This window comes from Passer domesticus, chromosome 4, assembly GCF_036417665.1.
Source record: "Passer domesticus isolate bPasDom1 chromosome 4, bPasDom1.hap1, whole genome shotgun sequence".
Classification (NCBI taxonomy): domain Eukaryota; kingdom Metazoa; phylum Chordata; class Aves; order Passeriformes; family Passeridae; genus Passer; species Passer domesticus.
In genome coordinates this window covers 16719874-16734032 of record NC_087477.1, presented here as the reverse complement: position 1 = coordinate 16734032, position 14159 = coordinate 16719874, and the positions used below count along the sequence as shown (strand labels likewise).

General features: G+C 38.1%; 1 protein-coding gene across 9 annotated transcripts in view; it reads left to right on the top strand.

Moving 5' to 3' along the window:
- Window positions 1-14159, top strand: part of PDE5A (phosphodiesterase 5A) — a 102661-nt gene that overhangs the window by 73067 nt on the left and 15435 nt on the right. For 7 of the 9 annotated variants that reach the window (XM_064416370.1, XM_064416366.1, XM_064416368.1 and 4 more), the window contains 8 exons: window positions 1987-2058; window positions 3116-3205; window positions 4400-4537; window positions 4988-5055; window positions 7157-7265; window positions 8970-9054; window positions 11796-11971; window positions 13356-13415. In XM_064416370.1, coding sequence (XP_064272440.1) covers window positions 1987-2058; window positions 3116-3205; window positions 4400-4537; window positions 4988-5055; window positions 7157-7265; window positions 8970-9054; window positions 11796-11971; window positions 13356-13415 — 798 coding nt within the window. The remainder of the gene's footprint in view (window positions 1-1986; window positions 2059-3115; window positions 3206-4399; window positions 4538-4987; window positions 5056-7156; window positions 7266-8969; window positions 9055-11795; window positions 11972-13355; window positions 13416-14159) is intronic. The other 2 variants (XM_064416367.1, XM_064416369.1) reach the window with 1 other exon arrangement.

The following is a 14159-nucleotide window of genomic DNA, read 5'->3' as shown; positions in this document are numbered from 1 at the left end:
AATTCTAATGTGCAAAAAATTGCAGCCTGAAACTATCCATATAAAATCCAGAGCACAGTCTTCAGCATTGAAGTCATCAGTTGTCACCTACTGGGCACTCAAGGTAGCCTGCTCCTTTTAGAGGCAGGACACAGCTATTGCAATAAAACAGTAAAAATGTAGTTATCTGATAATTAGAAGAAATCTCTCCTTGTAATGTGGATCAGGATTTATTAAATTTATTAAAAGCTGGAGACCAGATCAGGCCTATTACTTGTGATTTGTTTAGAATAAGTTTAAAGAATGAGGATTTGGGTTTCATACTGTGCTTTGTATTCTCTAAAATGCAGGCATATGCTCTCCATGGCCCCAGATGCTACCACATGATTGACTTTTGTCCTAATTACATAATTACTTCAGTAACAGGAGCAGATCCTCTCTAGTTTCCCACATCTTCTCCTAATTACCTGGTTACAGTCAAGACTCCAATGGCTAAAAAATGCCCCTCTGAAGTTTTTCTCATTACTGTCTCTGCACCATATTCTATGGAATTCTGAAAAGTGCACTGAAATTTTAACTGACATAAATGAAGCCAGAATTTGGGTCAGTTCAATTTTTAAAACTGTTCATTTTGTATGAAAAAGAAATGGGCACAACACAGTTGTCTGGAAGCTTAGAATGCCACTGAAACAGCAACTAAAAAGAGAAGGGTTTGCATATGCACAAAATTTTCATAGTAATCAAGTCAACATGAATTTTTAGCGGGTTTATTCTCCTCCTTACATCCTCCCCCTTCAGTTAAAATCCTGTATTGAAAGACCTTATCAAAGATCTAAACTGGCTCTTGGAACACCTGCCTTTGTTAATGTATCTGAAACCTGGAATGCTGATGAAAGGAGCCTAAATAGCCTTTTTTTCTGTGTTAATATGGTCCTTTTACTGTTTTCTTGTAGTTTTGTGGGTTTTTTTTAAGCACTGCACACTTTCCTTTCATGGAGGGGATGTATTTAAACAACCAACATGAAAGCACTCACCTTTTGGGTGAAAAGCCTCTGGCCTTGTTAAAGTTAGCTCATGCCAGATCAAAACTGAAAAAAAAAAAAAAAAAAAATTAAATCAGCAGCCAGGAGAGACAGTGGCATGAGAAGAGATCTAAGCATTAACCTCTGCACATGTAGGTGAACATAAAAGCATAATAACTTTCATTGAAAGTCTGCCAGAGGAGCATACAGGCTGGTGGTGCACTGTTATTACAGAAAGGAAGTCCACTGGATGAGAAATATTCCTCACTGAAGTAAGAGGCTGACTGTGGGAAAAATGGGGTTGTATGGAATGGAGCTGACAGTTGAGCTTTATTTCAGACAGACATTTTTGAGCCCACAGTTGGCAGTGATTCATGTTAAAGAACAATGGCCTCACTTACAGCATCAGCATTTTGGGAATGCTGGGCTAAGAGATAGTAAATTGTCTTTTTTTCCATTAGAAAAATAAAACCACATGTCTTCCATCAGTTTAGCAGTTACAACTTTACGATGTTGTAAAGTTACATGGTTAAATATAACTTTTTAAACATGCTCACCACACAGTTTTCCTTTAGTTTGTCCTAAAAAAGCAAGATGAAAAAAACCTGATCATTAGCATTTTGCATTGGTTTTACACTAATTACACTTCAAAAAAAGGAAGTTCTTTGCAGCTTTTTCTATCAGTTGTTGTAATCATGCTAAAAAATCTGAAAATATGTAAAAGTTTTGCATTATACTTTGTCAGATTAATAATACCTTGTCTCAAAAGGAATGGAAACACAGAATTATATTAGGGAAAAGGGTAAGATCTTAAAATCCTGTAATCTAGGAAATGTTTCTGCATGAGAGAGAAACATTTTGATTTAACGGTGAACCAAGTGAATACCTGTAATGATCATTATTATCTTATATAAATATGCCTAGAAATGGAATCCAGTGACATACCCCTAAAAATTAGCTGATTTCTCCATTTTGAATACACTAGGTTGTTGGTGTGGCTCAAGCAATCAACAAGAAATCTGGAATTGGTGGCACTTTCACTGAACAAGATGAAAAGGTATAAAAGCTGTCCCTTCTGTTTTTATGGGGAAGGGGGATGGATATATTTTTAATTTTCCTCCTGCTCAGAAACATTCCTAGGAATATTGCAAATTTTTTTCTTTATGAGGCCATGAGAAATGTGGATGTGAAGTAATTTAATTTCTGGATCACCATGTCATATATCTCTGAAAAACAGGCTTACTCTTCTGGAATGCATTTTAAAACACTTTCAATTGACATAATTTTTAGTTACTTGGTTTTAACTCTCCAGGCAAGCCCATCAAACACAATATGAATAATGAAATTTGTGGAGTGATTCTCTTTTAAATATCATGTCACTTCTTAGTATAGAATTTTCAGGAAAAGAAAAGCCTTCAGATACATTATGCATATATGAGAGAATCAGGAGAGTAGACAACATAATGGATTCCTAATTCTCCCGGTGCAGTTACTTTCCAAAAATTTCCAGACTTCATATTCAGATTGGTGGGGCAAAATCCAGGCTGTGCTCAGGCTGAAGAAGTTGACTTAACAATCAGCAGTAAAAGAATCAGAATTCATTCTTTCTCTTTGAAAACTTCCCCTTTAAAATAAAATGTACACTGAGTATTTGTAGGATATCAGAATTAATCCCATCCTGAATGAGGAAAAAACTGGGGTTTTGCTATGTTGGCTGTGGGTTTGCTATGTTAGCAAATGTTTATTTCACTTCCCAAGAGACTCAGTTCCCTCAGAAGGGCTGGTTGTCTGTGGTCAGTTTTTCTAGCTGAAATATGCATTGCTGCACAATTATTTTTTCCTTGAAGCTGCATTTCAGATGAACCCTACTCATACCAAGATAATGATCTTCAGATTTTAGCGAAATAAAAGGAGAAGAGATTCTTGAGGAAATAAGAAATTAGGAGTAACTGAAAAAAAACCCCAGATCCTGAACGTGTGGTTGCCAAAACCAACAAAAATATCAATTAATACTTCAGAGTGAAAACAAAATGTTGCAGTAGCTTATCTTTGAATAAAGTTCAGATGCTGTGGGACATTATCTCAGAGAGTTGTCGATGTTCATTTGTCTCCAGGATTTTGCGGCATATTTGGCATTTTGTGGAATTGTTCTTCACAACGCTCAGTTGTACGAGACGTCTCTGCTCGAGAACAGGCGCAATCAGGTACGGGCAGCAGGTTTGTCCTAGGGACACAGAAATCAGGAGGGTTTGCATGGAATCAGCACCTCCTCTTTCTGTTTCTCATGTGGCAGTTATTCCTTGGCTGCTTTTAAATGCTGTGTGGTTCTGATAAAGCTCTCACAAGCAGCACAGGGAAGAGGCTGGGCACATTCTGGCCTGGGTTGTGAGAAATGGCCTGTCTAGGGGAAGCAGGTGGAGCCATATGTCAGAAATCTCATTCCATGTTAACATACTTGATACTGCCTGCAATTATCCTGTGGCTCACCATGTGTGTTAAACAACCAGAGGTGTCAGACTCTAGAAATTACGAGCAGGAATAGCCCTGTGGAATAGCAGAGGGCATAGAGACTGTTGCTTTAGGCTGTTACCAGTATAACAGTCACTAAGCATATTTTCAGTAACGATCAAATGGAAAACTTGAATTTTCTTCTGATTGCTATAGCTCTGCTTTGCTGCCAACTTGGTTTTGATGGGTTATTAGTGCCATGGCCTTTATGGGTGAATATGCTTGCCCTGTATAATGAGATAATGTTTCAGAGAAAAGACTAGACAGCAGTTCTTTTAAAATTTTCCTGGAAGGTCTGAATTTCCAACTGACTATCAGTGTTTGTAAATTGGTACAAATTTGGATCATTTATTAAACGCCTTCATGTTTCTTGAGAGGAAAAAAAATATGAGCAGCTAAGTCTTTCAACAGCAGCTTTGAAATACAGCAGACTGTATTTAAATGATGTTTCACCAAATGAGTTAATTAGGAGCTGTTAGAATTACAACCAAGAACAACTGTGTTCAGAAGTCTTAGAAAATGTAAATATCACTGGTTTGAAAATGCACACATGAGCCATAGGAAAACAGGTTTCCTAAGGACAGTAACTGTGTTGTCTGGATTTAATTTTGAAATGGTTTCATTTGACCTATTAATGCCTAAATCTATTCTGCTTCTCTGAATGAATGAAAACATCAGACAGCTTATTGTGCTATTTAATTCTTCCATAAAAACTGGCTGATACTGACTGTTACCTTGCAACCTGTGAAAGCCAAAACTTACTTCTGGTCACAGACATAAACATTGGCTTCCCTGATTCAAGGGAGAGGAGAAGACTCAAAGACATCAGTAACAAAAATTATTGCATAAATCACAATTAGTCAAACCCTCACAAATGACCTTTTCCTCAGGTGCTGCTTGACCTTGCCAGCCTGATTTTTGAAGAGCAGCAGTCTTTGGAGGTGATCCTGAAGAAGATAGCAGCCACTATAATATCCTTCATGCAGGTGCAGAGGTGTACCATCTTCATAGTGGATGAAGATTGTCCAGTGAGTATGTTTATTCTGTCTGAAGGCAGAAGTGTTTATTCCCTGGGAATGGGGTTGGCTTCCCTCTGTTCTCATATGTTCTGTTGTCATTTCGTTTTCTATCTTTTCTTTCATGGCATTGGCTCGGGTTGGGTGTTGACATGAGAGGTTCTGGCCTTTGTGCAATTGTAGAATTTCTGTTCTGACATAGAAATTTGGCATGGCTTTATTTCTTCTCTGGGTCATGACTAGATCAAGACACTTCAGTGGTACTTAAAGTTGTATCAAAAGATACTCTTATGGTAGGATCCAGTGTGCTTGATGACAGACGTGGAATGAAGCTAAATTTTACACTTGTCTGTAGCACAGAATTGGCCTTGATAACTGCAACAAGGTTTTAATGAGTAATACTGTTCTAAATAATGACAGCCTTATACACCTGTATATTCAAGCATCCTCTTGATATTCCAGGATACATTTTCTAGTGTCTTTCACATGGAATCTGAGGAATTAGAGGATTCAGCTGAAAATCTGAAGAGGTAAACCAATTAATTCTGACTTTTGTTCATCCTAGGAGAATTCTGAAGGAACTTATGCTTTTAATATTCTTTTCATAATAACAGACGTATTTCTGCTGGATCCCATGTATTACTCCTATTTTTATAGAGCACCTTTTCCCCTGAAGTGGGCATAGACCAAGTCTCTTGCCTTAAAAAGGCCCTACTTGGCAGAGCAGGAGTAGGGCTTGATCAATTAACTTTGCCAGTCTAAGAACATATTTGTATTTCAAGGCTAAGCTATGGAAATGCACAGAGGAGCTCCTCTAAAACTGATTTCAAAGAAATCTGTGTGGATGACTATGTTATAAAGGAGACATATGCAAATTAGTAGACAATAACCAAAATAATACTTTTAATCAATTATTTTAATCACTATCCTCAACTCATAGATAAGGAAGATGACTCAAAGAATATGTCTGTCTAAATCAAGACTGGAGTCCTAAAGTTCTAACTCTGACTCATCTTTGGGAAACCACTAAGGAGTTCAAGTGGGAGGAAAAAAAAGAGATAAAGAGCTCAATTAAAATACTCAGATAAAATAGTTCCCAAAGTTAGCCTGAACCTCTCTATTGAAGTTTAAAAATTACTGTCTCTGTCACCAAAAACAGTTGTTTCAAATACTGTCAGAAAGAGACACAGTTGTATATAAAACACTCTAGTGCAGATATTTTGTGCAGGGAAGAAACAGATTTTGAGCCCCTTTGATGTTGTTTTGCAGTAAATATTTATGATATTAAGTTTAATTCCCTATATTAGAGAATTATGTCCAAAGTGTGTGACTTGAGCAACTAAAAGCTGTTGAGCTGTGTTAGTCTTAGACAGTGTTCAACCAGAAAGTACAGAGGTATAATGGCCTGGTAAGATCACAGGTGACAAAGAAAATTCCTCTTTAGTTCTCTACTCCATAAGAAGGGAGCCTTCCTCCTAACTATCCCTTTTATGGTGACTAGTTAATGGACTTAAAATGTTATTTACCGCTTGCATGGGCTGCCAGGAACTTATTTCATACCTGACAGGGAAGAGGGATCTTGGAGGCTTAGTTGCCTATCAGACTCTTGTTCATGAGGCAGCACAACTAAATGCCTAGGACTGCACTGGGAGCCAACCACTGCAGTTACAACTTCTGCTGTGCTCAAAGGGCACCATTTCAGGCAAGAGCAGAAATATAATGACGTGAATTAGATGGGAAGGATCACTTTACATAATGTAGCATTTCAGGCTTGTTATGCAATCAAGGACACTGAATCAAGCCCCAAATCAGACTGTTTTTCCAGAATTGTGGGGCATTGCCTTGTATGTGTGAAATAACAAAAGAATAATTCCTCTTCTCTAGCCCTGGAAGATCCTTACACCAGGCAGGTAATGAAAGTCAAGTCTAATGTTGGAGGGACACACTACAGGAGCTTGATGGGAATAGGTTTATAAGTGGGATATATGCCCTCCTCCAAGGAAGGCAAAGGGTCTAAGAGAATTAAAATACCTTAAATAAATTGTGGCTAAAAAAGTGAAGATGATTGATTCTGTAAAGATACTTTGTCCTGATTCGGAATAGACAGTTCTATTTCAGTAACAAAACCTCCATGTGACTGATTGTCTCTTTACTTTTAGAACAAATTTGAAATTAACTTAGCAGGAGAAAATTCACAAGTGATACCTACTGCACTCTCTTGAACTAATATGTGAATTTCATCCAGTATTTGTTTTTCAGGCCTACTAGATTTGTGCATGCAGTTTGTTTTCAAATAGTTCTGTTTATTTCTGTATAAACCCAGCTGTCCATTCTTTATCCTTCATCTGTGTAAACTGAGGGAATTGTTTATTTCTTCAGTTTGGTGTTCAGTGTTAATGTTGTTGAACATTAAAGAAATGGTGGAAAGCATGCACCAATACATGTTGTATTTTGTGATGACAGCTGGATTAGGATACAGGATTTGAACTCAATTCCATTATAGATCTTTTGGTTGTATCCATATATCCTTCTCTCATATGGGAAAGATATCCCTATTACCTGCTTGGCATAAGGAAATTACTCACTTTTATGCAAAGGACATAATGATAATAATAATGTTGTATCCTTCAGGGACTATGACACAAACAAAATCAATTACATGTATGCTCAGTATGTCAAGAATACGATGGAGCCACTCAACATCCCAGATGTCTGCAAAGACAGAAGATTTCCATGGACAGTAAGTAAAATAAGCTTAGGGCTGAAATTCAGAAATGGGAAATGTTTTTCTGTTTAACTTTTAAACCTTTTTTGATTTCCCCTTATTTCTGTCAAGGTGACCCCAGTTAAAACAGTGCAAACACACCAGTGTTGGGAGGCTCCCAGAAGTTCCTTCCCTTTTATCCTTTCCTTTCCCTTCTCGTTCTGGCACAGATTAAATGCTACAGATGCAACTTCTTTGCTGCAGTGGAGATGGATCAACTTCATTTTTCTTTGGGAGCTTTCTTTGGGAGCTGAAGTGTGAGCTGGTGATGCAGTGGATGACTAAGCACAAGGATACTGGAGAGTGAGGAGGGAAGGTCACTTGGCAAGGCTCAGGTTCCAGTCAGGTTTCCTTCATGGTCATCATCAGCAAAAAGCAAACTTTTAATTATGTGTTTTCCCATATTTTCAATGCAGAAATTAGAAATATGTCTGCTCTTACTATTATGGTTAAGCCTGTTAGCAAGGGGGTAATGAGAGGGAGAGGGGCTACTATGGTCCAGCAGATAGCTTTTTACCAAAATTTGTCCTGAGATACACAACAAAATTATGCGAAAAGACAGTGCTCAGTGTGATTGTTCGAGTAAGTGGAAAGAAGGGGCAGGCTCATGGTGGGGAGCTGGGTTGTCTCCCCTTCTTTTCCTGTGCAAGGTTTCTTGGATGTTCTGGAGTGGGTTTCTGTGATGGATTGAGCAACACAGGAATTGAGTTCTCAGACTAACCCTGTGTTAACAGCAGGACTAGAAGTGCAGACAGGATCCCATGGATATAATTTATAGATTAATGAAGAGGTGATGATTTTGAAGACACTTAAAATTAATACCTTGAGAATCATCCAAACAACTGTTTGTTGGAAACAGGCTGTCCAGTAGGGTTAGAGTTATTTTGACTCTTTTCTTTCTCCTGGAATTCACCTTATGTATGTAAAAGAAACCCATAAAAAGAAGGCAATAGTGCTTTTAGAAGGAATCTGGAAATGTTTTTCAGCAACACAGAGACTGCACTTGCACTACTGCAGGAGCAGGGCAGTAGGATAAATGTTTTGAAAGCTGATGCACCCTGACATGAGGGAAATCCCAGGTGTTGCCAGTGCCCTAGAAACCTTGGCTTGCCTCTTTCTTTGGAGGACATTTCAACAGCACGCTTACTCACCTCATGAAAATCCTGCCAAGATAATCTCTATAGTCCTTGCACAGCAGCACAGCACAAGGCAACAATACAGAAAAACAAAAGATAACCTTTTGATCAGAAATATTAGCGTGTGCCCATTTCTGTTGGTGCCACACACACCAACAGAATCAGAGGTTAGACCAAATGTATTTCTCAACAGCTGCTGCATTATTCCTGGGTAGTCAGAGCAGAGCTGTGGCCTCTTCTCCCCAGGTGTTTGAAAAGGAGGCATTATCTCTGTTCTATCCTTCCACTCCCCAAATAAATTCATCTCCTTCTGTTGGAGCACGGGACATGCTGTGAAGTCCTGGGAAGAGTGCAGAATGCTGGCCCATCTGTAGTACTTTTCCTGCCTGCTATTTGTGGGCATATTTGTTGATCACCTGGTTGTTTTTTGAAGGAAGATGTAAGCCAAGAGTAGTGGTAGAGCCCAGCTCTACAGCTTTTTCACTTCAGCCACCTGAAAAACAGCCTTTAAAATTGTAACTGTATTTTTCTGTTTGTTTAACAGAATGACAATGCAGAAAATGTAAGTCGGAACATAAAGAGTTTGCTGTGTACACCAATAAAAAATGGGAAAAAGAATAAAGTGATAGGTACGTATCGTAACAAAAATAATGCTGTACGTTTCCTAGATAAATTTATGTGCTCCACAGTAAAATCACAGCAACAAGCAGTCTCAAGCCAGGAGAGAAGATCCTTAATTATCATGTTCTCATCTAATAAGTCTACTGCAAACTTGAATATAAATTGCTCACCTAATAAGCTGCCAAAGAGTAGAGAATGAGTGTCAGCCTTTGTTCCTGGCATCAGTAAGCCCTACAAGCAAACAGAAAATAAAATATACTGATCCTTAGATAGGAGAATGGATCCAATTTCATCAGCTTAAAAAAATTTGGCAAGTAAATATTAAGAGTTCCAAGAATTACTTTTTAATGATCTTAATATTTTTTTGAGAATGATAGCAAAATTGCATGGCCCAATTTATAGGGTAAATATGATGTCCCTTTTTTGAAGACAGATTGTTTTTTAACATCTCAGGCAGAAAGAGAAACCTCATCTTTCTCTAATGGAGTTCTCTGAAATTTCTTTTGCTATTAGCTTCTTTCATGAGTTCTTTTACTACTTTATTTAAATATTGCAACAAACCCTAGAAGACCAAAATGACCTGTAGAGCTTTAACTAGGGATATTTCACCATGCTGCAAGCTATTGATAAAACAGTTGCATCTGTGGGGTTTTTTTTCTATTGAGATTTCCTATTGAAGTTAAAACTGAAAGTTTCAGTCAGGCCACCCATTTAGGTGGGCTTTTCAAATCTGAGTCATTCTCACTGGGAAATGTTCTTTGAAGTATTTTATGGCTTCACAGCTGCCTCATGTTCAATTATTTAATAGAGTGAGGTCAAGAAGTTGTCTTTGGGATAGTACCCAGAAGTTCCTTTACAATACTACATAGCATGTATGACTATTATTATAAGTCTGGTTTCTTTTTAAAATTATTTTTAAGATTAGGATACCCCAAACCAGAATTTGGGAAGTGGGATGGGGGTGAGAAAAACTGTCCACATGAAACCCGAGCAAATCTTACTAGCAAGAAAGATGAAAAGAACTTTATTCTCCTGACTTATGCATTTCTCAGGTATGTGGTAAAAGCTTTACAGAATCTTGCTGTGATTTTATAACTCTGTCCCAAGGAAAGACTTTGGAGTTCCTTAATTTGTAATCAATGGACCTCTCAGAGCTTTGGGGAGCTTTTGAAAGAGGTTAGAGTTTTAAGTAATACACAGTATATTTGCTGCAGTACTCTATTTTTTAAGAGACATTTATGTGCAAATACTGTGTCTTTTAAGAATTCATTTATTTTTGTGGCATATTCACTGTTGGGTCTTAATCTTGTGTTCATTACATCACAGTTGCTATGGAAATAATTATAATGTCATAAGCTGTACTAAACAGAAATCTGAAGGTCAGTTTCATGGGATTTTCCTTGAAGAGTTTTGTAAGTCACCTTCTTTTCTCCCAGGAAAAGTTAATCTTGTTCCTTATTTGAATGAATCTTTTTCTAACAGGATTATGTGATTCAATGATCCATTCCTTTCCATCTCATTCCATAAAAGTTCAGAATTCTGTTTGCCATATTCAGATACCCCCACCCTGCCATTACATTTAATAGCTATAACTATAATGGTCTTGGTCTCTTTAGAGGAGACTGATACAAAGTTCCCCAAACAGAATACAATTTGGAAACAGAACAATGTTGCCTTGTCACTAGACGTCAAAACTTGTGAGGCCAACATTCTTCTAAAACCACAGTTTGTGGGTGCTGCATTTTTTCCCTTAATTTTATTAACAGCTGTAATAGGGAAGATGCACACGTGGTAACTTTTTTCAGAATTTTTAATTTGCAGCTGGACTATCTTGGCACTTGGCCAGGAAAATGCAGCTTTTATGCTCATGGGAGTGAGAAAACATTTGGACTCCGCTAAGACAGTCCTCATCACCAAAGACAACATATTCCTGTAATTCAGCTGCTTCAAATAGTATTCTGATCTTAGCAGGTAAAACTAAGGGCAGGTGTATTTCTGAATTTCCCCCTGCTCACAGGGGTGTCAGGGATTTAAACTGCAGCAAAGTGTGGTAGAAGTTACCTGTCAGACTTCTTCAATGACATGTATGCAGAAAGGCCTACAATTCTTAACAGAAAATTAACAAATGCAAATATCAGCACGTTTGAACCTAAGCTGAATTCAGTCAGATGCTTCTCAAGGAGTTCAGTAGTGTTTGCAAGAGTCTGTAATTCAACAACATCCTCAAAAAAATGGCTGAGTGTACTTCAGCTTTGAACCTCAACTTGGGTATTCCCTGTTTAGCTCATTTACTTGAAAAAAATCCTAGTACTGGCTCAAATGAGGAAGTGAAAACTCTGTGTACCACTGTTCTGACTTTGATAAATGTTCTTTTGGCATGGCTGCAAAAACTTAATTAGCCTCCAAAGGACAAATTGTCTTTAGGGATTAAATCAATCTAGAATAGTATTAATAATAAAAGTTAGCATGAAAACGACCCTAGAATTTCACAGGACAATCAAGTCTCTAAAGCTCTACATTTTTGGTGTACAAATACTAATAAATACTTTTCAATTTACAATATATATATAATATTTTAATGTTTATTTTATAATACATTGAAACTACCCTTGGAGGGGAAAAAAAGGTAAAATCCTAAGCATTCACATATGTTGGTGGTTTATATTGTAGGCTTATCTGTCCTAAACTTAATTGCTGATGGTGATATGTTCTTTGTATTACTTCCTTTCTTTTCTGTGTCCTGACCTAGGGGTTTGCCAGCTTGTGAATAAGATGGAAGAAAACTCAGGGAAAATCAAGGCTTTCAACAGAAATGATGAGGAGTTCCTGGAAGCATTTGTCATCTTTTGTGGCCTGGGGATCCAGAACACACAGATGTACGAGGCTGTAGAAAGAGCCATGGCCAAACAGATGGTGACACTAGAGGTGAGCCCAAATCTAGGTGGTCCTTAATTAGTCCCAAACAGATCCTAATGTTCCCCAGACCCTCTCTGTTCTGCATGTAAGTGCAGCTACTCACAGGGACACTCAGCAGAGGTTGTTTTCCCTCAGGAGAGCAGCATTTGGACTGTTGAGCTGCTCAGGAATTTTCTGCTTGTTTCTGACTCTGCCAGCAGACCCTTTAATTTGGTATTGTGTCCTAACTTCACTCCTGAGATTTAGTGGGGAGCTGGAGGCATCTCATCCTCTCCACGAGGCTGAATGCTGGCAGCACAGTGTTCTGTTGCGTAGGAAGGGGGAAATGGTTTGGCAGATTAAGGGGCTTCCTCTTCTTGTCTGAGGGATTTTGTGATGATTTTGGCTCAGTCCTTCAGACAAACCAGTGTGAAGAGTAACAGCAGCATTATTGTAGGTTCTCAGCAATTTCCTCAGACTCCACTAAACCATATCAAGATGAACATCATCTGGTCATCATCAGCCTTTAAACAGGTTCCTGTTAAACTTCACAGCTGAAGAGGGCTTTAGTCTGAGAAACTGAATTGCTCACGGGTGATAACTTGAAGCTGAAAGTGAAAAATGTGTAGACTTTGGATCTCCTAACATCCATTATGTAAACAGAGTGTTTGCAGAGCTCCTAAAATGGGATTATGTGCCCTGTGGCCTCTAAAAGAAACATTACCCTTCTCAAATAAACCTGTATTAGGTCATGTTAAATAAAAAGCTGGTAAAACTATTGTCCAAATCATTTGCTTATATGGTAAATTAGCAGTTCTGTCTCCTACTATAGCACCGTAATAGATACTATAGGAAGTCCCAGCCAGATTATAGGTTAGTGCATTAAATGGGTTCTTTACAAAAAAATAAAACTCTGTAACATTTTCATGTCGTATGTTCCCAATAGTTAAAAATCTGAGCTTATTTTTTTAATTTAAAATGAATGCATTGTCTTTCAGACTTGTGTGCCAAGTTTCAGTTAGGGTAAAGTTTTCTTTCATGTCTGAATAAACTCTTGAAAGAATTACTATGGCTATAATGGCAGGCTCATAATAAGAGCTGTTTCTTGTATTATTTGTCTTTGAAATTGGGCCACGAAAACTTTCCAAAGAGAAAATCAGAGTTCTTTGCTCTTTCACAGAAGCTATTTATGTTGTCTTGGCCTAATTATCTCAAGAAGATTCTGTGCTGTGGAAGATTTGTAGAAGATGCAGATATCTCCTCATATGCATTCAGAGAGCTCCCCTAAAACTGGCTTGGGCCCTGCATGAACAGAAGATTTCATCAGCAAATGCTGAAAAATCTGCTCTAGGAAAGGTACCTTGTTATCACATGGCTCTTTTGTTTGCACTAAGGTCTGTTTTTCTTCCCGCAGGTTCTCTCATACCACGCTTCTGCTGCTGAGGAGGAAACGAGGGAGCTGCAGGTAACAGTGGTAATTGAATTTTTTACTATTACTTTAGAAATATTGCTTTAGTAGAACAACCAAGAGCAGTCCTGTACACAGATGTCATCCCTAAAGGGGCAGAAGCATATGTTCCAGAAATGAAAATGACAGTGGATATCATACTGATGGGTTTCTGAGCTGAATCACATAAAAGGGAAATATTACAATGTCTACAATGAGAGACAAAACCTGCCCAGAGCACTGTGAGACCCAGACCTGTGCTGACTGATTTTTCTCAGGAGTTTAAGACAGTCACTGGTGCAATGTCAGTATCAAACTCATAATGATTAAGTATTCCAGAAGCAAAACTTCTGGAATACTTAATGAGAATACTTAAAAATGAGAACTCTCCATTCTGCAGCTAAGTCTGAATGCTGTATATCTTACTGCTTTGGTACCTTTCAAACATCCCAAGTATGGCTGCCGCTTTATGGCCTTACATATAAATTCTGTATTGAATTTTTAATGCAATGATTAAAAAAAAAAATTTTATAGTTGCTTTTCTGTGAAGCGTCCTGTTCTGCTCATGTTTAATTCTGTGTTTAGAAGCCACTGCCTAAGGAATAACTACAGCTAGGATTTCAAGTGCATTTCAAAGCACAGCATGTGCTTATTTTCTCCAAGCCTTCAGCAGCTATTCCAGGGAAATAGCATCACCCCTGCTGCACAAAAACAAACAGGAGGGATGGAGAGGAAGGAAGGCACAGGGACTATGAGCTGGGTAGAATGGGA